The sequence below is a fragment of the Nymphaea colorata genome, chromosome 7 (assembly GCF_008831285.2).
Source record: "Nymphaea colorata isolate Beijing-Zhang1983 chromosome 7, ASM883128v2, whole genome shotgun sequence".
NCBI lineage: Eukaryota > Viridiplantae > Streptophyta > Magnoliopsida > Nymphaeales > Nymphaeaceae > Nymphaea > Nymphaea colorata.
In genome coordinates, this window is record NC_045144.1 from 6087444 (window position 1) to 6109754 (window position 22311).

General features: G+C 38.1%; 2 protein-coding genes across 3 annotated transcripts; both read right to left on the minus strand.

The window, feature by feature from the left end:
* Positions 1-290: 290 nt before the first annotated feature.
* Positions 291-4100, minus strand: LOC116258007 (protein SMALL AUXIN UP-REGULATED RNA 51-like). Of its 2 annotated transcripts, XR_004173560.1 has the most exons (3): positions 4047-4100; positions 1199-1319; positions 976-1100 (listed from the first exon to the last, which is right to left on the minus strand). XR_004173560.1 is itself a non-coding variant. In XM_050078893.1 (2 exons), the coding sequence occupies exon 2, from the start codon at positions 968-970 to the stop codon at positions 500-502; it is 471 nt and encodes a 156-aa protein (XP_049934850.1). In that variant the 5' UTR covers positions 971-1100; positions 4047-4081; the 3' UTR covers positions 291-499. The 2 variants fall into 2 exon arrangements, 1 of the variants encoding a protein (XP_049934850.1); XM_050078893.1 differs by lacking the exon at positions 1199-1319 and having other exon boundaries at positions 291-1100; positions 4047-4081.
* Positions 4101-7686: 3586 nt separating this feature from the next.
* LOC116258174 (protein CANDIDATE G-PROTEIN COUPLED RECEPTOR 2-like) lies at positions 7687-14404 on the minus strand. The gene is made up of 7 exons (XM_031635323.2): positions 14265-14404; positions 13883-14179; positions 10451-10642; positions 8625-8787; positions 8300-8402; positions 8122-8197; positions 7687-8002 (listed from the first exon to the last, which is right to left on the minus strand). The coding sequence occupies exons 2-7, from the start codon at positions 14171-14173 to the stop codon at positions 7925-7927; spliced, it is 903 nt and encodes a 300-aa protein (XP_031491183.1). The 5' UTR covers positions 14174-14179; positions 14265-14404; the 3' UTR covers positions 7687-7924.
* Between the last annotated feature and the right edge of the window lie 7907 nt (positions 14405-22311).

Here is a 22311-nt window from a genome sequence, read left to right on the forward strand (position 1 = left end):
ATTGTTTTGAATATTAGTTGTGTTAAGGAAAGAGATGACAAACCGTGTGAAGCATTAAGGAAAGAGGCAATCAAGGATTACGTGTGGAGAAATAAAGAAAGAAATTCCTGATTGTCAATCTTTATTTCTTTCCTTATTTCTCCACACGTAATCCTTGATTGCCTCTTTCCTTAATGCTTCACAGTGTTTGTCATCTCTTTACTTAACAAGTTGAAGATAATATCAACGGAAGCTGATTTCCAGGAAGCTTTTCTATCTTTCCTTTTTGCTTGTTGTACCAGGTTCCTCTTTCCATCTATACACACCATTCTTTTCTCCTTTGAGATGTACAGATTTTGTGCATGATAGTCTTTTGCATAGATACATGGAATTTCCTTTTCTCTCACTGATACCATTTTCCTCTTTACAAACTATGATCCTATTCTTCAGACTCTGGGCAGAGTTCTAAATTAAAATGAAATGATCTTTAGATCGAAACATCAATAGCATCGTATGTTGTTTAGTTACCTGTTCCATTTTGCTCCTTCTGCCTGTTGTGCATCCATTGCAGAAGATACTTGAACGTCTCGACGTCACAAGGTATGGTGAGAGCACCCATGTGATCAAACCCGAACTCCTTCTCCACCTTCTCCAGCAGCACTCTGAAGACCGGCAGCGTCAGGTAACTGGTTGGCACCACAAACCTCCGGAGCTCGGGGCCTACGTACACGGCAAGGTGGCCCTTGGGTACGTCCGGTGGCGGATCAGGACTGGAGCAACCCTCTTCATCTGAATCACATAACGGCAGCGACGCCTTCCATATCCGACGGCTCACAGTTGGAGGGATCGAGCAGGCGGCCACATCTTCTTCTTCTTGCCGCCGGTTGACGGCATTTGGCTCCCGCTTTGGTCTCGAAAGGCCGATTTGACGGTTTCCTTCTTGCTCTGTGTTGATTTTCATGGCTGGCCTTGGTTTAGTTTCTTGATCCATACTATGCCTGTGCCTTTGACTGGACTTCAGCCAAATTAAGCAAAATTGGTTGCTTAGTTGGAGCACAATGGCTGCCGGCAAAAGCAAATGTGGTGGCTGATGGAACCCGCCCGTAGCAAATCTATTTCACCTGGAAAAATTTTGGGTTTCTTTTATTACTCAATATCAGATTGTGTAAAAGTAACTAATAGGAGGTTAACAACCTAACACCCACTGCCCAAATATGACCTGAATGCCGCTGTGTCGAAACTTGGGTGGGGTACCAAGTAGGGTGCTGTGGTTAACACCCACGGAATCAAAGAGACAACACATTTGATATGCACTTGCCTGCCATACTAGTTATGCTATGCTGCAAAAAAAAAGAAAAAGAAAAAAGAAAAAAAAAAGAAAAAAAAAAAGAGCAACCGCAACAACACAAACAACATAAAAACAATGAAGCAGAAAACTTAAATTAAATATATCATATTTATGACATATGAAACAATTATATATGTATCCATGACAATGTGAGCACAATTTACATGGCTGTGTGGTTTCCACTACCTTCAGTAGAAGGACTTAAAGCTCGGAATGTCAACGGAATAGATTCGAATTAGATGTGCTTTTAATCTGTCTCACACACATATATGGATATTCACATATTCAGATTCAAACAAAAACCAAGAACAATTAGATATAAATTTGAAATTCAATTTCACAATCTGAATCTAATTTTGACATGCACATCTCATTGTTTGTCCACATGCTAAATACATGTAATTATGAAAATACAAAACAAAGACAAAATTTCAAGCTCTACAATGTCTTACATGTGCTGGATGTGAAGCAAAATCTTCTTTCAGTATCTAAGGTTTGCAAATAAAATGAGTGTAGTTTTGAATTTGATGGTTCGACTTTTTATGTCTATGTCTGGCCGAGTGATGCAAATTCCGATGCCGGCTCTCCAGTGGTGCTATTTTCTAATTCAAAGTGCTTGTTTGCTAGTTCTTCTCCTTTCATTTCAGATAGTGTTTGATATGCAAGACCTGTGTTGAAAGTTCTAAGAAATAAAAATGCTTCTCTTTATTGTAAAAGTCATGAAGTTCATGTTTGTTCAAGTTGTGTGTTGTCAAAGGCTCACTGGCTGGCCTTTGAATTGTCTAAGCATGGAACGTTGTCACTTTCAGAGATAATCCATACCGATTCATGGGGGCTGGCATGATGGCATCCATAGAGTCCAGAATAAAACACAAAGTTCAGTTATTGTTGATTGATGACTTCTGGCGATTCAGCTGGTTGTTTCCAGTAAAACAAAAGAGTGAGATGTTGGCTCTTTTCAAGGATTTCAAAAACAACTCAGAGCACCAAATTGGTAAAAAGATTAAAATCTTCCATAGTGATGGCGGTGGCCAATATTGTATACACTGATTTTTACATTTTTTTAAAAATTAAAATGGTATTAGAAGATGGGTTTCCTGTTCACACATGCTGAAGTAGGACATAGTTGAAAGAAAACATAGACATATCGTTGAATCAGGTTTATCCACACTAATACATGCTTTACACTCAGATGATTTAGTGTCATCCGAGGTGGCATGCACTAACTATGATACCTGGGTGCGGCAGTTTTGGTCTCGCACCCGCGTCGACGCGGTACGGGTGCGGATTCGGGTGCGCCTCCGGTGCGCACCCAAATGGGTCAAACAAGAGTCGGGTGCGGTCAGTGTTGGTCTTTTTCCGACTTGCACCCGACTCGCGTTTGACCCGAGTTGGGTGCAGTCAAAGGCGAGAAAGTCTACTTTGGTCCAATTTTTAGGGGTTTTTTTTTTTAAGTTTTTAATAAAGTCGATGGTTGCCCTTCTTCATCCCTCTTCTTCGATCTTTCCCTCTTCGACCCTTCTTCTTCTTCTTCTTCCCTCTTCTTCGACCTTCATCCCTCTTAGTCCCTTCTTCTTCTTCTTCCCTCTTCTATACGTCGCATTGGGTGGAGCCGACGAACTCATCGCTTGCAGCTTGCAGGGTAGGATGACTGTATAAACTGTGATTTTGTGAACTCAAAACTAAAGTATTTTTCTTATTGAATTGATGATTGATACTCATATCATGATTAGCAAATTGCAATTTTCATCTTGTTATTTGATAATTTTGTTGGCTTATTGACAAATTTTTGTCATATATATTATATACATATTATTATAATAAAACAATAATAATAATACTCTCGCCGCACCAAAATTTATTGAGATATGCCATGCCGGCACCCACACCGGCACCCGCACCAGCACCAACACCCCGCACTCAGGTGACATAGGCACTAAGCCTTCCTAATTGCTTTGAAGGGCATAACATAGTTGGTCAGGTTGGTGGGACATAGAGAACCTAATCATTAGTTCGATTCTTATGGGTACTATTCTCTAAAGTTAAAGAGAGTAATCATAAGTTCACCCAAGTCTCAAAGTAGCCTAGACTCCGAGGGGAGAGAAACAAGGGAGGGACTTAGGCATCTACGGTGTATCTTCCATAAGTAGTGTCTGTAATGGCGATTAATGTTCACACGAGGTAAGTAAATATAACTCAACCAAAAAAAAGAAAAGAAATCTCTTTGGTGCATCATATAATCCTATCATTACTAAAATGGCCAAAATTCTAATCTTTGAGGACAAGTGCCTAGAAATTAAAGTAGTTGTCGATACTAATTATATCTAACAGGTTTTTTTTTTAATTTTCTTAATTAGAGAAACAAAAATAGGGGTTAAACATCTTTGCGCCTAAATCAAAATAACGTTAAGTGTTTTCTTAACTCTCATCATTCTTTCTTTATACTGGTTATATATATTGGTATAATAAGTGACGACAGATGACGAGATCAGTCAATACATATACGAACAACATTTCAGAAAATCCTACCGAAGGCTTACATCAACATCCAAAAGGAAACAAAAAGACCATCGTAAAGCAAAGGCAATTAAAATTACGCATCTCATCTGGATTTATGTCATTAAATCGAAATTGCCTATCAATGGGGCAAAGCCCAAGGAACAAATAAAAGAAAACAAGAAACAAGCGCAGATGAGAGAGGTTTCAGGCAAGAAATAACCTGTTTCAACGAGGCCATGAATTCCTCATCATGCCTTCTCCCCATGCATACGAGAGAGAGAGAGAGAGAGAGAGAGAGAGAGAGAGAGAGAGAGAGAGAGAGAGAGAGAGAGAGAGAAAGGGAGAGGAGAAGGAGGAGAAGAGTGTGGGAGAGGTGGCACCTAAGACCCAACCACAATAACCTCAAAAATAGCAATCCTCAACCTAAATCAGGGCCCTTCAATTCCATCACGATAACACCCTCCAGAATCGAACCGATACATGACATGGTTAACAAATAACATATGCCATGCATCCCAACGGGTTACGAGGCCATTAATTCCTCATCATGTCTCTTGCCATGCGTAAGGAGAGAGTGAGAGAGAGAGAGAGAGAGAGAGAGAGAGAGAGGTATTTTAATTCTGTTGAAGTCATGGAGCCAGGAATCTGTTAGTAGAGAGGTCACCAAGGATTATGGTTTGGAAAAGTTTGTACTTTGGTCGTGTACCTAACAAACCCCTTCTTACTCAGACAAAAGATCCCATAAATTAGGAGCCGCTTCTTGGTAATCCTCGCTCTGTCCAACTGTTTCCTCAACTTTCTCAACTGTTTTCAAGTCTATCCTCTCTCTCCCTTACATACTCTGGCAATGTTTGAACCCCCACTTATGATCCCTTGACTGCAAATAAGCACTAAGAGGTATATTGCAGCTGGTTGAACTGATGTACATGTGAAAGTTTGGTGGTTAGTTTGATTCCCATGGGTACTATTCATTTAAACTGCAAACGAAAGAGAAGAAGGGCTTTAGCCTATTTGAGACATCTGACCTTCCTTAACTGCCAATAAATGTTTGCATGGTCGCCACATATCTATTTCTCAGTCGTCTTCTTCACTCGAAGAATTCACCTTCTTTGGTTTATCTGATCTATGCCACGCTCTTCCTGGTGTACCTTATCCTCATTCTAAGTGTATTGGCTTTTCTTTTTAGATTAATCATACTGCATTTATTATTAAAATTATCTCACACATATGGCCACTGGAATCAAGTTCTACATTTTTAGATTAGGGGTGTGCATGGATCAGACTCACATGTTTATTGTTCATGCACATGCGCATAAGTAAGTAAGAAGGCACTACCATGGATAAGATCGTTGAGCTCTTCACCTTGTGAAGTAAACAAAAGTTGGGAATATCCTCATTTACATCTTCACTGTAAATTCAAGGCTTTGAATAGTATGAGTCTAGTTGCTTGTGGAAACACAAGTTTCTAAGTGCATGGGGCCTTATATCTCTACAAGTTTCCCAGATAAGAAGTTAATATATATATATATATATATATATATATATTAATGTATTTAATATAAAGACATCCCGCCACTTAAGAGTCCATCTACAAAGCAACTAGTCCTCATTGTATGTTTGATCCCCTAACACGGGCACATAATCCCTCATGTGTCCCTTGGGCCTCATTGTGAGAAAATCATTTCTTCTCATGCCAAAGACTTGGGCACTCCGACCCACTCATTCAGATTGTGAAAATGGCCGAATGCGAGGAGAAGTTTCGGTGTTTTTCGGGAAAGCAGGAGTATCCCAACCACCTGACTAAGTTGCAAGCCCCTTCCATCCTTCCCTTTTCGCATAAGGTTCAAGGCTGCGTTGATGTCCGAGTACACTCGTACTACCTGTTGACACAAAAGAACGTTCATGCTATTTAAACCAATGACTGGCTGCTACCAACCACTGTCCCAGAGCTGGTGAGCCAAACCCCTTTAGGACATGGTCTTGGTATTTGACACCTCTGTTTGGTCATGAATTGAGCTTGTTATAAACCATCTTATTTATGCATTTATGTTAAAAGGTAAATGAAATCACATACTTATGCACGTTGCTTTGTAATAAATGATTGACCAGTGAACATGTTATCCTTGCAATAAATAATACCAAGCAATAAAATAAAATTGACTAATGCCACATATTGATCCTAACTCTAAATCCATCATCCAAATTGTTCGTGTATGCCAAAATAACCTAGCAGGACTAAAAAATAATAACTTTATACATATCTAATTGACTGAAAATAACAAAAATGAACATCAGAACAAACTAAAGTAAAACAAATAAATATTAAGCATCTAAGTCACATAGGTATGTGTGATCTGCCCACGTACCCGTGTTGGTTCGTAGGTATGGCGACAGGTACGTGTGAACGGCTGTATTTTAAACATAAAAATTTATATTTACAAACTTAATTTTTTCCTTTCTTTTTATTTCTTTTCCACCAAGATTTAAATTACTGTACCCATACCCACCTCATCAGACCTGTATCCAAACCCATACACGTATCCATGTCACTTAGCTAAGCACACTACCACTACTAGCAGAAAATAATAGAAAGGCGCATACTTTTGATGTGTCAGATGACAGACCAAGCGAACAGGCTCCATCATCAGTAACTACTGAAGTTTCGAAGCCGGTGATGCAATGATCTTATAAAAATTAAGCAGCAAAATGAAATTCAGAAAGATAATGTATGTATTTTTCGTATTGTTTTATCTACTGTGTTTTTCCACTTCAAACTTCCTAAAGATGCAAGAAGCTAGCGCACTTTGTACTGAGGTTCAAATGGGCTTTATAGAATACTGCTTTTAAAGGTGCCATTGTAACTTGTGAGCTAATGTTTGATAAGTCGTGGAGCATATTAGTAGCTAAATTCCATCAGGAGATTTCCAGATTAGCAAGATATGCATTCGTTTATGTTTGATTCCAAGGCTAATGGAAAACAATGAATACAAGAATAACAGTTGCAGACGCGGGCAATTTTCGTAAGATCTCATAGGTCTCAAACTATATGTCCCACACTATCAAACGACTAGCTTGTAGTCCTTTAACACATGGAATTGAAAATGGGACTTAAGAGAACTTGAGAAATTGTGAGTCTAACATTATCAAGTGTCTTGGTTTGTGGTTTTTATTGTGGATGAATAAGAACCACTTATTTCGTTGTTCAACATTAGTTAAAGTGAAATAAAAGTAGGCGCGCTCCATAAAAGGATCGCTAGACTCAACAAATTTCTAACTTTCCTTTACCACACTTCATATCGGACTCTGATGTTCCCATCTAGAAAATTTTCAATACGCCTTTTCAACATTTAATAAAACAAAAAAACATAAATTTTGATCACTTTGTGCTGATCCGTGGCTGAGATAGGCAACACTGATTCCACAACCCAGAATAAATTGGTGAATTGCCTATTCAAAGGAAAGGAAGATCAATGATAACCAGCTTGGTTGGGCGTTTGCACGTTTAAAACCTGAATAGCGTCACTCCTTTTGCAAGTCCATGCGGTGTGTACAACCTGGGATAGTGAAACTACATTCATACAAAAGCTTGACTGGTAAGAAAAAGGGTTCAAAATCAACCCCTATGATTAAGAATGATGAAGAATTTGCCACCCGAATCGTATTCTAACTACAGATAACGAGACACAATAGAAAGTAGTGAAGCATGGCAAGCGAAGCCAAACCCTCTTATCAGCAGCGTCAAATATTCAACTAGAAGAATAAGCAAAACGCAGGAGAATGGCTGTAGGCAATAGCAAAGAATGATTCAAATTGCACATACTTACTCATAGCCTTGCAGACATAGCAATTTTGTGGAATAGCCCCTCATAAGAATATCGGATTTGATATTTTTGAAACTAACCCATTTTGTATTGCGAAATCTCCACTTTGTGAGGTCTTCATTTGCCACAGTTGCTTACATATTGTTGTCCTTTTTGTATTACATAACAAACATTGCGGATGCTTTGGCTTGGTTACAAGGTCAGCCATGTTAATTTACATTTGTATATATTGGTGGGGGAGAGGCTGCTTTTGCTGTGCTCCATGCAATCAGAAAGTTCATTCCCAATCGGAATCGAAGAATCCAGCATCCATCATCTCAGAGTAGTAGGCATTTTCCAAATGGAGATCCTCCTCCTGTCATCAGAAAGACAGAGATCCATGAAGAATAATAGTACACACTACACATACAAGGCCATGAAATTAAAGTTGCTACCCATTTTCACTAAGCAGGATAATGCGACCAAAACACTTACCAGGAAAAAATCAGCGAGAAAGGTCAGGTAGGTGAGAGGAAGATAAAAGGCATGATAGATGACAAGGCTGCAAAACCTGAACCACAAGAACGTGAAGTTTTAGAAGGCATGAAGAGAAAAATGAATACCCACGAAAGAACATAGATTATCAGGTAGTCAGAAGAGAAAAAGGGTGTACCAGAGGCCAATTCCATAACCACTCCCCATCAGTGCACAAGCAAAAAGTGCCACCCCATTGACAAGTAGCATTGCAGTTGTATATTTATAAAATGCAGGCCTTGCTGTCCAATGAAAAATATATAGTCAAAGTACTTGCAAACAAAGGGAGTGCAACATGACAAAAGTGACCAAAGTATGTTCCAGAACAACTAAAATTAACACTATCACTTCATCAATAATTGGCAATCTTTGACTGCACAACAAAGCACTCAACAACTCAGGAAACACAGTTCATTTTGTATCAAGATCCAACACATGGATACCAGAATGGGAGCTGTATTTACCTGGCAACCTGTCTCTCCATTTTGTATGGTACATTGCAAAAACTAAAGCATAAACCAATGTGAGCAATAGCTTGTGGAAGGCCCACAAACCCCATTTATGGCTGCTTGAATTCTTCTTGGTGTCTACAAATAAAGGCACTCCAAAACCAAATATATAGGTTGCCTGGATAGGACAGGAAACTGTATTAGAAATAGGAAACCGAAATGAATGACATCTGAAACTCATAGGAATGGCAAAAACAAGACACAGATGCAAGGTTAATTTTTCTCCAGATAGAGTACACAAGTCTAATTCACCATTTTCAGCACTTAAGGTCATTTTATCAAGCACTGGCCACTAAGGAAGCAACTAAAGATCATTTGACGGGGAAAATGCATGCATTCCAAGACCAAATCACTTTTCAGGTTGTAGGGTTCATGCAAACGGTCCCTTTTTGCTCTTGAGGAACACCTTTAAGCATTCCAGTGTTACCAATAGAACGGGTGGAACAGACTAGAACTCTAGAACAGGTTTTCCATTCCACTAATCCAACAAATTCTTAGGATCGTCAACTAGTCAACTAACTACTCAAGTCTAAAGTATTGTCCCCAAACATCATTTCAGGCATTTATCTGCAACCTCTACACAAATTTTTATCAGCAAATGTTTTCTTGGAAAAATTTCAAAAAAGTCACAGAATTTTGAAAAATATATAAAGATATGAAACAATACATCTTTTACTTTCTCATACAAAATGTTGATAAAAATTAGAAACATGTTTCTAAATTTTAAAAGAAACAAAGGAATGGACTTAAAATGCACACAAAAAAAAGAACATTTATCTAATGGGAAAAGTACTGTGGTATGAATTTTTGGTGATATTTTGGAGTTTTTGTGATACTTTACCAAAAAATGCTAATATCTTGGCAATAATATCACAATATTTTTAGAATATCACCAGTGTTTATGGCAATACTCCAGACCCACTTAATTAGGTCGATAAAGAAAATGGTACCTAGAAATTATACGCTTCGAGTTTGGACAAGGATCTGGCCATCATATGAACATAAGTGTTGTCAACTTCACAATTAGCTCAACTAATTAACCAGCCAGGAGGCAGGGGATTAATCTATGGCCATGTAGTGTGAAGGACCATGGACTATCAACCCCTACTCATGAATGAATGCAGATTTTTGAGTCTTTATTTGGTTAGTTCATTTTTCCTTCTCTAAGAAGATGAGCTTCCTTTGTATAGTTGCCTATGTATATGTTAAACACAGTTTAATTCTTATGTACATCTACTGATGCATATGTGAAACGTGTTTAGGCATGTGTTTATATTCTAGGTAGTTTACTTGATTCCAAAGATACTTTATGTCTTTCATTATTTTCAGCACATTAACTGTTGTATTTCGATTTTATTTTACTCGATCGGCTTGGATGGGCTTGGACCAGCTATAGCCCTGACTAATCCTTAGGGCCTTGACTGGCTTGTGTCCAACTTACAATTTTGACAACTTTGACCACCACAGACATAAATGTCAACTCTTAAGCTAAATGATCCTTATCTCAGTTAACAATGTCAGGTCCGAATCCAAACCTGAAGACAAGTCCCAATGGATAAGACCTGATTAGGTCAGACTAGGAAAACTGTGGGTCCAAACTAAGCCACTCTTGTTCTGTTATGAAGGTTTAATGGAGCACTTTGGCAAAGAATAAAAGAAATTCAAGGCTGACAAGAGTCCTTTCCTGTAAGAAGAAACAACCACCAAGGTTCTATTGTAAAAGGAAGGAAAGCCTTCTCCACGAAATTTGACAAAATTAAGAGGAAAAAAAGGATGATTACCTTCAGAAAGATGTCCACACAGACAATGAACCCTGATATAATCAGTATACGCGTTAAAGAATCCAAGCCACTGAGACGGTTGCCTCGAAGCAAGAAAGCCAGCAAACTAACTTCTAAAAATAACATCCCACTAGTGGTGAACAATGACAAAAGGTTCCACGCAACCTCCTTGCCAGCATTACATTCCCACGCCTGAAATTCAAGTCAATGAAATTTCATCTTTAACATATGCTAGATGTGTCAAGAATTTATCCATCAGCCTATAGGTCAAGCTAGATTCAACCCAAAAAATTAAGTAGCAAACAGAATAAAAGTTAAGACAATAACAAAAATCTGAATGAACACTTGAATAATAAGTTCCATTGTTTAGGGCCAAAAACTTCACAAATTCAGAGTTTCATGGCACACATAGCCTAAAATGTGAATGTGCAATCAATATATTTACTGGGAATCAGACTGCCCCTTCTTAAAACACTGTTCCCCACTTTGATTTTATTTTTTATTTTTTTAACTTTGTACGGCTTCCACATATCCCTGAGTTATCCTAGAATAACATTTAAGTGTTCGATAAAAGGTTACTCTTTCTACTTTCAAACAAAAGATAAATCATTTTGATGCCTTTTATACATTAAAACAGAAATGAAAATTAAAATTACAGCCTGGCCTGAAGTTAGCTGAACCAACCTCGTGCCAAGTTTGAGCTTGGGTTGAGGAAGCAGGAGAGGGCTGATGCTTGTATATCCAAACTCAGCTTAACAGGGATTTTAGTCCGAGTTCAAGCACTCTCAGGCTCTCAGCTCATGTGTAGTCCCACTAGACACAATAATGGAAAAATGAACTTGTAAAAGCATAGGGTCAATCAAGAAAACTGGGGGGCATAAGTCAAAATATTTTAGGAAGTAATTTCCAACCAACATCACAAGAAACAAACAAAAGATGAGTGAGATATCAGAAAGGATAAAGGGTACACAAATTGAACATGATGGAAAAGGATTGACAAATGGACAAAGAAACCTAGACACCATGTTTGGCTACAAGTTGCACCGGATAAGAATGTTTCTTGTCCTCTATTGCTTAAGATAGCCTCTGAAGGCATCATGGGCTTGGAATCTACCCCTTACTTTCACTAGAAACCACAAGTGCATCCTCATATTTTAGCTTCTCCAAAATGCCTTGGATGCAACTCATCTTAAAGGACTTCGAGATCATTTTTGGCCTTTCAATGAGTAAAGATAGGCAGAACATCAACATTGATGTTAGCATTGAGAATGCTGAAAAATGTGTACACTTTATCCTTAATTCCTTCCATAAAAGGCTGCTCCAAATCCGTTTTAGTTGGCTGTTATGCAGACAAGGTGGCTAGATAATAGAACGACTCCTTGTTGATTAGACTTAGACCCATAGATCCACTCTATGGCTCACTTTCAAAATCAGAGTACATTCTTAAAACCATATATTCAAAATTATTTGATGATCCTTTCACTCAATAGGTCTGACAATGCTAAGCGACTAGGTAACTATAACCTAGCTCACATGCCACTTACAATTGGTTTAGTGGGATATCAGTGTGACTCTTGAAAAGGACCAACATAATTGGCAGGCTGGCTGGCCTTAGGGGAAAAGGACAAGCAGCAAGTTCACTTTGAAAAAGAAAAGACAGGAAAGGTATTTATCTAGCAAAGGCAGAAGGTGGATTTAATTCAGGTGCTTGAAACTGTGTTGCATGGGTTTTACACTGTGACTACATCATCTTGGTTCCCTATGTGGATGTCACAAAATCACAATGTAAATTGTAATAAAATTGCTAAATGTCCATCTCTACAAACACATGCATGTGACATAACATGGACAAGGCTGTTTGGGTAATTTGGAGGATCTAGAAAGTGTTTGATAAGAAGAACATTGTATTCTTTGAATACATATTCTTATTTTTAAAAACACCATGTTTTTGTTTCAGGAAATACAGTGTCATTATGCCGTGTTTGTATAGAAAAAATATTCAATATTCTTAATCACATCATTTTTCCTAGAACAAAAGCATGATTTAGATCATATTTTAAGAACATGTGAACCAAGAAGGCAAGAACACACACCATATTAGTACTTTTCGAGACAAAAATTGGACAGCCAGTGCTCACAATTTTGTTATCAAAATCGTACTATATAATTGGCTCCTGATGGAAAATGCATTCAAGTGCAAGTGCAACAAGCCAAACAGCTTGTCAGTAAAATTGATGATTTCTTGATGCTGGAAGTACACAACCTTCACCAGGACTTCTCTATCATCAACACACAGGTATATGGATTTCCTTGATAAGTGGTGCCTAAGATTGAAAGTCCAACAAAAGTGATTGACAAAATTTGTGCCTCTTGTTTCGAGAAAAAAGGACTGTCTGAGACTCTCAAGCATAGTGGAGCTACATGTCAGTTGTATGGGCAGTTGTTCACACAAATTTTTCTTTATTTTCCCATGGGTGTCTTCAACCATTTGCTTATTTATATATATTGATGCACTTTAACGTATAAAAGTTTTTGAAATAGTTCCCCTAAGCCTAACATTTCTGTCTCCATAACTAGTCTGAACTCTGAAGTCAGGTACCTTCTTCATGGATTAAAGCAAGTGGCACACTGATCTCTCTTGGTAAGATGAACTGCCTCAATAATAGAATCCACCAAACATGCTCTATGATGTACTGGCATGAACATGGTTCATTTAAGCAAATACTGCAATTTCAAAAGCTTCAAAGGACACCTCTGCATGTTCATGTGAATGCACACTCTGAATCTTGGATATGAGTTTGGACTACGTAAAATGATTTATGGGATACAAATGGTGCCTCTTTTGAGCCTGACTGAGAGCATATGGCTGGAAGAAACCATAAAAGTGTTTACTTTTTAGAGATCATGATTTCATGATTTTTTGATCTCCATGTTGACAAGCCATTCTTCATCAATTACCACCCGCTCTCTCCCTTGACACACCTTTCTCCACATCCCCCACCACCACTAGCCCGCCGCCCCCCACACACCCCCCACCCTACCCCACCACATGCACCGTTGCACACACACGCACACACATATGCATGAGTTCCACTTTTGAGTATCCTAATTAGACAGGTAAAGACTAAGTCGAGATATGCATATCTAAAAAAGGGAACACCGTCAGGTTCAAATTCAGCACTGATGGTGCTGATGGAGAAAGTAGATATTGAATTTCAAACACGTGATCCACAAAATCCATCACGAAAATGATGGAAACTCACAAAAAGTGAACTAACTCTTATCAATACGAACCGAAGAAGAATATCCAACGTTTCCAACAAGTTCAAAGAAACATTTATCAAAATCCATATAATTCTATCAAATAAGCTTAGAGGAAAACCTAACAGCAGTACAAACCACAGTTGCGGCATACGAAAGTTATCTGGGTACCTGCAGCAAGCACCACAGGAAGTTGAGGACGGCAACGATCCAGAGAATAGAATAATAGGCGATCATTACGTGCGAACGGCCATGCAAGAGCTTTGGAAAGCTCTTCTTCGTCTGCGAGAGCAGGAAAACCAAGAAGAGAAATGATGCGATGACGAGGCCGACTTCCAGCCACCATTGCTCGTGACACCCGGAGCTCCACCATAGGGAGAACCCAATCGATCCGTCACTCTCCGTTCCGTTGCTCGTCCGCAGTATAGGCAAGGGCGCAACCGTTTCCTCCAGCGCCCTCATCTCATGCTGTTCGGAAAACGACCGATTGATAAAGATGACAAAATTGAACGGCGGAACAGCCGAAACAAACACAAAAACGTCAGATATCTACACGAAAATATTGTGAAAAGCGACTGCAGATGGGATTTGATGAATCTCCGGCGACCAAAGACGAGCAATTTGGGGAAGAACGTCAAAGGCAACTCTGTCTTGCCCTAATTCTGTTCCTTTCTGGTCAGCCCTTTCCCCATTCTCAACGGGTCGTGTAATGTTACCAGGATTTCTCAGTTGTCATTATTTCACTTATGCCCATAAGTTAGTAAAAATTTCTGAGATGGGCTTCATATTTGTTATTTTCCAAATATAAGCTTACTTTCTGACAACAGAAAATGTGCTTCTCACAAAATTAAAAATTTTGATTAGAAAAGTTAGAATGTCAATAGGTATATGATCGAACCATATAAAAAAGAATCGCATATAGAAAAAAAATTGATATATGATTAAGAATTAGGATCAGATTCATATTCTGATTTAGATTTAAGTAAATATTGACCAGATTTAGATTTGAATCAGATATATTTTTCCATAAAAAATTTGCAGTCAATGTCTATAATGTAGTTTGGATTTGGTTTACAAGTCACATTCTGATTTAGATGCTAATAATGTCAGATATGGATCAGATTCAGATTACCAATTCAAATATTAGATTCAAATATGGTATAAAATTTTATTTAATCTGAGATCGGATTTGAGATCGAATTTGAAATTAAACATATAACATCCAAAAAAACAAATATGATAAAATACACATCACATCTTCGAATCCGATTCATTGACAGTTTATGCTTGCGGGAGCATCATAAAATGCCCATAACATACAACCTTTTAGTATGACCTAATTTAATTTACCTAATGTAATTTAATATCTGATATTAATAAACTACAAGCTTTCTAACATTGCTACAGTTGTTGGGACTTTAATTAAATGGGAATTATGCTTTTTCTTAATATTGTAAGGAAAAACGAACAAACCAAGTATAACTTAGAAGCTCACATTGTTTTTTTTTTTTCTTTCTTTCGAGCCTGGGCGAGGATTTTCCTGGCCCGGGCTAGATAGGCCGGCCCGGCTCGGTTAAGTTTAAAAAATATATATTTTTAAATTTTTTTGTTTTAATAATATATATTTATTATTAATAAATATATTTTATATTAAAAAAATTATTTTATGATTAAAAAATTATTATTTTTATTTTTAAACGGGCTGGGCCGGGCTCGGGCCGAGCCCGGGGCTATCGGGCCTGCCCGGGCCTGATGCCCACCCTTAGCCACAAAGCATGAACTTGGCTTGGCTAACACCCACCACTTTCACATCTTTTCTTAAATTTTTGAAAATGTATTATTTTTAAACTGTCCATCATTCCTTTTCTATTTCTCACTTTTTTTTTTTTTCCTTTCTATCTTTTGCAGCCTTTCACCTTCTTTTTCTTGCTCTGTTTTTCCTCCATGAGGGCACTACGATTATCGATTCCCGGCCACGGCAAAGGCAAATTCTGGTATGATATCATTGTGTTATTTCCTATAATTTTTAGAATATATGTGATTCCGGTTCTACTTTCAAATATACTGTTTGAACCATTGGATGACTTAAATTAAGTCGCTGCTGGTGTCAAATATGATGACCCATTCTCTTCAACTATCTTGAGATTCTCTTATTAAGAAAGAGTTAAATAAACGATTTCTTAATCATGTGTTTGACCAAATTATAATTGTCTGAAATGTATTTTGATTGCCAGAAGCTGAGATCATGACATTCAAGGATGCTAATTATCCAGTAAATGTGTAATCTGCTGGAAAATGTTACCATCATTTCCATGTAATAATACTAATAGAAACATGACCACGTTTACTCTGATATGAATATGCTTTAGATGGCAATGTACTTTAATGGTGCACTATATATGCCTTCTTTTGTAAGTTGTTTGGCATGATTCAAACTTGGTCATTGCTTGTCCTTTCACCAGCCTTTTTTAGATAAGAGATCTTTCTATACAACTTGGGCCTCTATATATCACCAGGGTTTGAATATATCTGATATTTTGTGAGCATCATGAGACTTAATACTATGGGCGTGGGTTGATTCATGTGAACTATGAACATTAGAACAATTCCATTTTGATGATCGTACTGGTGAAATCTGTTTTTTTGGTGGTTCAGCTCTCTCAATTACGATTAAGTTGGTGAAATCTGTCCTGCTGAATGTGATCCTCTCTGATTTTTCAAGTTTTTTTTTTCCAATTTAAGTGGTCATTGTAAGACGATAGACTACATAGAGTTATTTTTTGGACTAAAAGACTTTTCTAGTTTCTATTTCTTGCACATCAGCATGTTAAATTGCTGCCATTGAACCTTAATGGGCAATATCATTTAGAACTGAAGCAACTGAAGAGTATGATGCTTCTTGTTCCCTCCTTCCCGAAGGGTTTATTACTTGTACTAATAAGACTGGGCATTGTTGGTTATTGAGTTTTTTTGGGGATGAAGTTTGGTAGATGGTTTGTTATTTATTCGTGTGTTTAAGAAAATATATCAAAAGATTATGTAAATCTGGAAATATGTTTTCTTATTATCAAACTAAGAAATAGTTTTCTGGAAATCTGGAAATATATTTGTTTTTCATCAATTTAAGAAATATATTTTTGAAAATATATTTCTCAGTCATCACACACACATCAAAATGAGAATCAGAAAGATTTTTTTCATTCCTTTTTTCTAAAAAATATATTTCTAGAAATATATTTCTAATTTCAGATTTCCAAGCCATCAAACGCCACCTGAATGAGGGCACTACGATTATCGATTCCCTGCCACGGCAAACGCAGTAACTACAACAGATTTTAAAAACACCCAACTCCGTTTTTTGCATCTGAGCTATTAAGCTTTGACGCGTGAATGGCATGGAAGGGTCGTCAGTGAAAGTGCATGGTATCAATGATTAATCACCGACACTTTTTACTGCATCCAAACTACAAGCACAGATGCGAAGGCCCACACAGTCATGGCAGTGATGGTACAAGCATCACCGACCCATGTGTCGTTGGTGACAGTTCTAGAGCCAGAAATTCTCCCATCGATGAATCAAAACGTGTCAACAACAAGAGTAACTTTTTTCTTGTTTTTGAGCTTGCACAACAATGTTCACTTAATGGACTGGTCCTGCTGTAGAAATGTTTGTTGAAACAAAATATAGCTACATCGTTGATGTTGCAATATACATATGCACATTGTGGAATAGAATAAAGAGACAATTTTCGATATTGAATTTTTCATTAAAAGGTGCATGCAATCCAATATGTGATATAATTGAATAGAAGTTATATAAACAACATTTTACACTCAAAAAAAGCTTTCAGGTCATAGTGAGGCGCTGTTCGAGCCGCCAAGTTTTGTACTTCATCCATAGCTCAATAGAAGTGTTTGGTGTTGCGAAGGAAGTAAAAGACAATGACAACATGCTCCAAATATATGATCCCCTTTCCCTTTGAGCCCAAGCCGCTTGGCAGATGCACTAAATCTTGGCCTCCTACAACCACAAGACTCTTAGAGGGCGTTTGGGAATGTTACTGTCTGATGCATCATGCACCTAACTCAAAAATTAGTTAGATTCATTAGACACTTTAAAAAATGTTCTATCAATCAACCCCATTGTTTGGGACAGAATCAAAAGACAATGAAAATGTGTTACTAATGCTAAACAGCCCCTTAAGGGAAGGATGCCTCTTAGACTGAGAGCATTCAACGTAATGAATGATTTGTGTACATGCCCATCAAACCAATAGAACTCATAACTAGGGATGTCAATATATCATATTTGAATCCGATATCCAACCAAACCGATCTAAAAAAATCAGATATGGAAAAAAAAATCTGACTAAGAAGAATCAGATTCGGATTTAATAAATGACATCCGATCGGATTCAGATATACATACATATCTGATCAGATTTGGATATGAATTCGGATCGAATTCATTTTTAGACAAATATCTTGTATCTAATGCTATTACATTTTGAAAATTGGTAAAATCCCGTTCAAAATTAGGATTCGGATTCAGATATCACTTTTCTTTATTCATATTCAATTCCGAATATGTGAATATCCGGAAAAGCAGATATGATTAAGGATATATTTGATCCAAATCCGATTCGTTGACATCCCTACTCCGAACTAGTTGAGCACACATGCACATATACATGCTATACTGAAGCTTCATTAGCTTCAAAATCTTTGCCTCAAACTATCTAGGCATCCATGTCCATCCACTAATTGACAAGTGATACCCTTGACAGTGAAGGTGGAGATCACTCCAGGCGAGGTTGCTAAAGTCTTTTTGAGGAATGAAGACCCACTACTACAAAAAGTGTCAAAAGGCTTGAGGAGTTAGATGGGATCAGTCAATCTACAAGCTGTTGGAAACAAAAGATTTTAATTTCCTCTATAGCTCTGTATAAGTGTTTGGTGTTGGAAGGAAGTAGAAGCCAATGGTGACTTGTTCCAAGTATATTAGTTTCACATCCTGCCCTTTCTCCATGAGCCCCTCAACTTAGGCCAAGTGCCAGTCCTGCACTAAATCTAGGCCTACAACCACCACAAGGTTCTTGGGAAAGACAACGCCTTTAATTGAGACCATCCAACTAAATCAATGATTTCTCTGTAAGCTATGAAACCAAATGAAGTTGCACATATATATGGGATATTACATCTTCTTTGCCTTCAAAAATCTTGGCCTCAAACTATCAGGGCATCCATGATCATGAATATCCAAGTGATAGTATTGCTAGAAAAGGTGGAGATCATTCCTGATAAGGTCACTGAAATTTTTGTGAGGAATGAAGACCCAGCTACTGCAATTCAGAGTGTTACTAAGTCCATGAAAGTGAAGATGAGGGAAGAAATAGACATGAGGGAATTAAGAGGATAAAATTCTAAATTCTCATGTTTCATGCTGCCATCCAATTATTGTGAGGGGAGGATTTGTTGCCCTAATTTGTTGTGATCTAAGAATTGGATGACTGTATGAAACACAAGAATCTGAATATTTATATGTTCCCTTCATGACATTTCATTTCCTCATCTTCACCTTGAGGGACTCAATAACACATTGATTGTGACAGCGAGGTTCTCATTCATCTCCAAGATTTCGGCAACCTTAGTTAGCGCGATCTTCACCTTTCTATTAATGGTGTCACTATTTCAAACAGTGAATGGTCATGGATTCCAAAATAGTTTGTGGGGAAGATTTTGTTTCAGCACTAAAGGGACCGTCGGTTGGCGCCTTTTGTTTTAGAGAACTAAAGCCTCGTGGTAGCCTGTACTTGGTAAAAATACATAAAGTGAGACGTCCAAGAAAGACAGTCACTGACGTCCCGACGCAAGGGTCTGTCTCCTTGACCTTCTGTAGGGCGCGGCATCTAAGCTGAAGGGTGCACCGTTGCTATCGCTGACACCGACGCAGCTCAGGACCCCGAAGGCAGGGGGAATGGGGGGGCCTTCGGGCCTTTTTCGGGCGGTGGGATTCATACCCCTTGCTCACCCGAAACGAGCTTCTGCATTAGCGACGCAATAGTGACGTGACGAAAGCGGAGTCAGGTTTGAGGAGGTTGTTTGATTGCCGAAACGGAACCATATGTTCTTTGTGTAGCCGTGTAGCCAGAAACAGAGGAGGCCTTGATTTCTAGATGCACCTAACTGTCATGAAGCAACGGTGAGTAGAAGCAGTGAAAGTAGGTGGGAAGGGAAGGCCAGGGAGGACAGGGGTGGAGCTAGGATTTTTTTCAGGGGCGGGCCAAACAGTCCATCGAGCTTATCTGGGTAGGGCTAAATTAAATCCGAACATACATATAAAAAAATTAACCAACCAAAATTTTTCAATTTTTGTAATGTAATTTTTTTTTCAAGTAATTGGGGTGGGCCACGGCCTTGGCTGCCCCCCTCCCTCCACCCCTGGGGCAGAAGACCACGCATGCTCTGTCTCATTAACTATGTGTGCTTGGTCTCCTACCTGCCCTTCCCTTCCCACCTACTCCCACTGCTTCTACTCGTCGTTGCTTCGTGACAACTAGGTGCATCTAGAAATCAAGGCCTCCTCTGTTTCTAGCTACACCTGGCCTCTCGCCTAACTCCCTTGCGGGGAACATATGGTTCCGTTTTGGCAATCAAACAACCTCCTCAAACCTGACTCTGCTTTTGTCACGTCGCTAATGTAGAAGCTTGTTTAGAAGGAGAAGGTCATGGAGACAGACCCTTGTGTCGCGAACTGTCTTTCTTGGACATCTCAGTTTATGTATTTTTACCAAGTACAGGCTAGGCTACAGCAGGGCTTTTAATTCTCTAAAACAAAAGGTGCCAACCGACGGTCCCTTTAGTGCTGACTTGTGTGTCCGAAGAGTTTGATGGCATTGACACCTTGTATGTGTGCTTCTTATTGTCACAAAAAATATGTACGAGTATTATACGGTGAGAAAAAAGGCGGGTATAATACGACAAAGTTGTATATCTCAGAAATAAAACGAAAAAATCTAGGCAAATTTTTTAAAAAATTAAAACATCTAATAAATCCTAAAAATTATAAACAAATCATAAAAAATACGAAAAAAGAAAAAAATATGTGTATAATACTCATTTTTTTCATGTTTTTTCATTTTTAATGTTTTTTTAAAAGACTCATATTGTACCGGTATTATACTACTGACTATGTTTTGTCGTATTATATGCGTCTTTTTTCAATAAGACGCGTTTTTTGTGACAGACTGCTTCTACTCTAAAACTGCATTTAACATATACTTCACTATCCTGCGGTGTCCCATGTATGTGTGCATTTCTGCTTGGCAGGTCCCAAGTTCATATGGTTTGATGACTTGCAGAGAAATGGCTGATTTAGTAGGATGCCCTCAATCTAAGAAGCTAGTCTTTCCCGAAGAGACTTGTGGCTGTTGTGGGCTAGGATTTGGTGCGAGTTTGGCAGTTGTCTTAGGCAAAAGCACTCAGGGGAAAAGGGCAGGATGTGAAGCTAATATATATGGAGCAAATTACTATTTGCTTCTACTTCCTTCCCATCACCAAATGGAGGAAATAAAAAAGCTTTATGTACTCCCCTCAACTTCCTCAAGCCTCAATATGACATGAAGCTTTTTACTTTTTTCACGATTCTTTCGTTCATCCTTTCTTTCTTCGATATCTTTCAATCTTCTTCTTGCATTTCAATGATCTTGTGTGGTTCAATGATTAGTAGTATCCAAATGGCTCGAGGTCAAATCGAGTGACAAAGGCCCTGTGAAGGAAAGTGTCCGCAAAAGATTGGTAGTTCGAGACAAAGAAGCCTAGATCAAGGATGATTGGGAAGAAGAAAACACTGATGGGCTTTTGGTAGGAAGATCACTCACTGGGTGATGCTTTCTTATTGTGCTACCATGTGCAATGAGTTGAACAATTTGCAAGTTTTCTCATCTTGTATTTTGCAATGATCAAACAATTGGATCGCTACGTGAAACACAAAAAGTTTAGCCCTACCGATGATTCATTGGTCAAGCAGAGATATCAACAAACTCTCAAAGCAAATGAAACCATTAGGTATGACACAGACATCCTATATTGTGAGGTTTTTAGCAAACACTTTCAGGATAGTGGCTTCTTCATGCTGTTGAAACAAGAAAACTTCTAATTGTGCAAGGTGCATTGGATCCATTTATAGCAAATAAAAGTTCTCAAATAAAAAAAATACAAGCAATTACTCACATTTTGATTCAGCATATAAACGAAAGATGGTTCAAAAAATTTTTCTCAAGCTGAAAAGTGATTTGGCTTCCATTGAAAAGGCCAATGGAAACTTCACAACATAACACTTCAAAAAGATATCAAAATTTAAGAAAAAATACAAAAGAAAAGACAAGGGAATCCAATTGATAACTTAGCAAAAGCTTAACTCTTTATGACATTCATAACAATTTTTTTTATAATATACTTAATGATAAGAAGAGACCGACATATTGTGTGAAGAAAAGATTGAGTCTTGTATTTTATAGCCAAAGTGCCGACAATTTTGCATGGTGACTATTGATCAAAAGAATTAATATGAAATCCTAGCAAAGGAAGCAATTATAGGT

What these genes read in the sequence shown, in the direction of transcription:
- LOC116258007 (XM_050078893.1), bottom strand. Translation starts at nt 970, where the DNA reads ATGGATCAAGAAACTAAACCAAGGCCAGCCATGAAAATCAACACAGAG.
- LOC116258174 (XM_031635323.2), bottom strand. Translation starts at nt 14,173, where the DNA reads ATGAGGGCGCTGGAGGAAACGGTTGCGCCCTTGCCTATACTGCGGACG. An exon ending in GGTTATGGAATTGGCCTCTG is followed by an intron (nt 8,198 to 8,299) that starts GTACACCCTTTT and finishes CTTGTGGTTCAG; the next exon opens with GTTTTGCAGCCTTGTCATCT. An exon ending in TTCTCGCTGATTTTTTCCTG is followed by an intron (nt 8,003 to 8,121) that starts GTAAGTGTTTTG and finishes TTCTGATGACAG; the next exon opens with GAGGAGGATCTCCATTTGGA.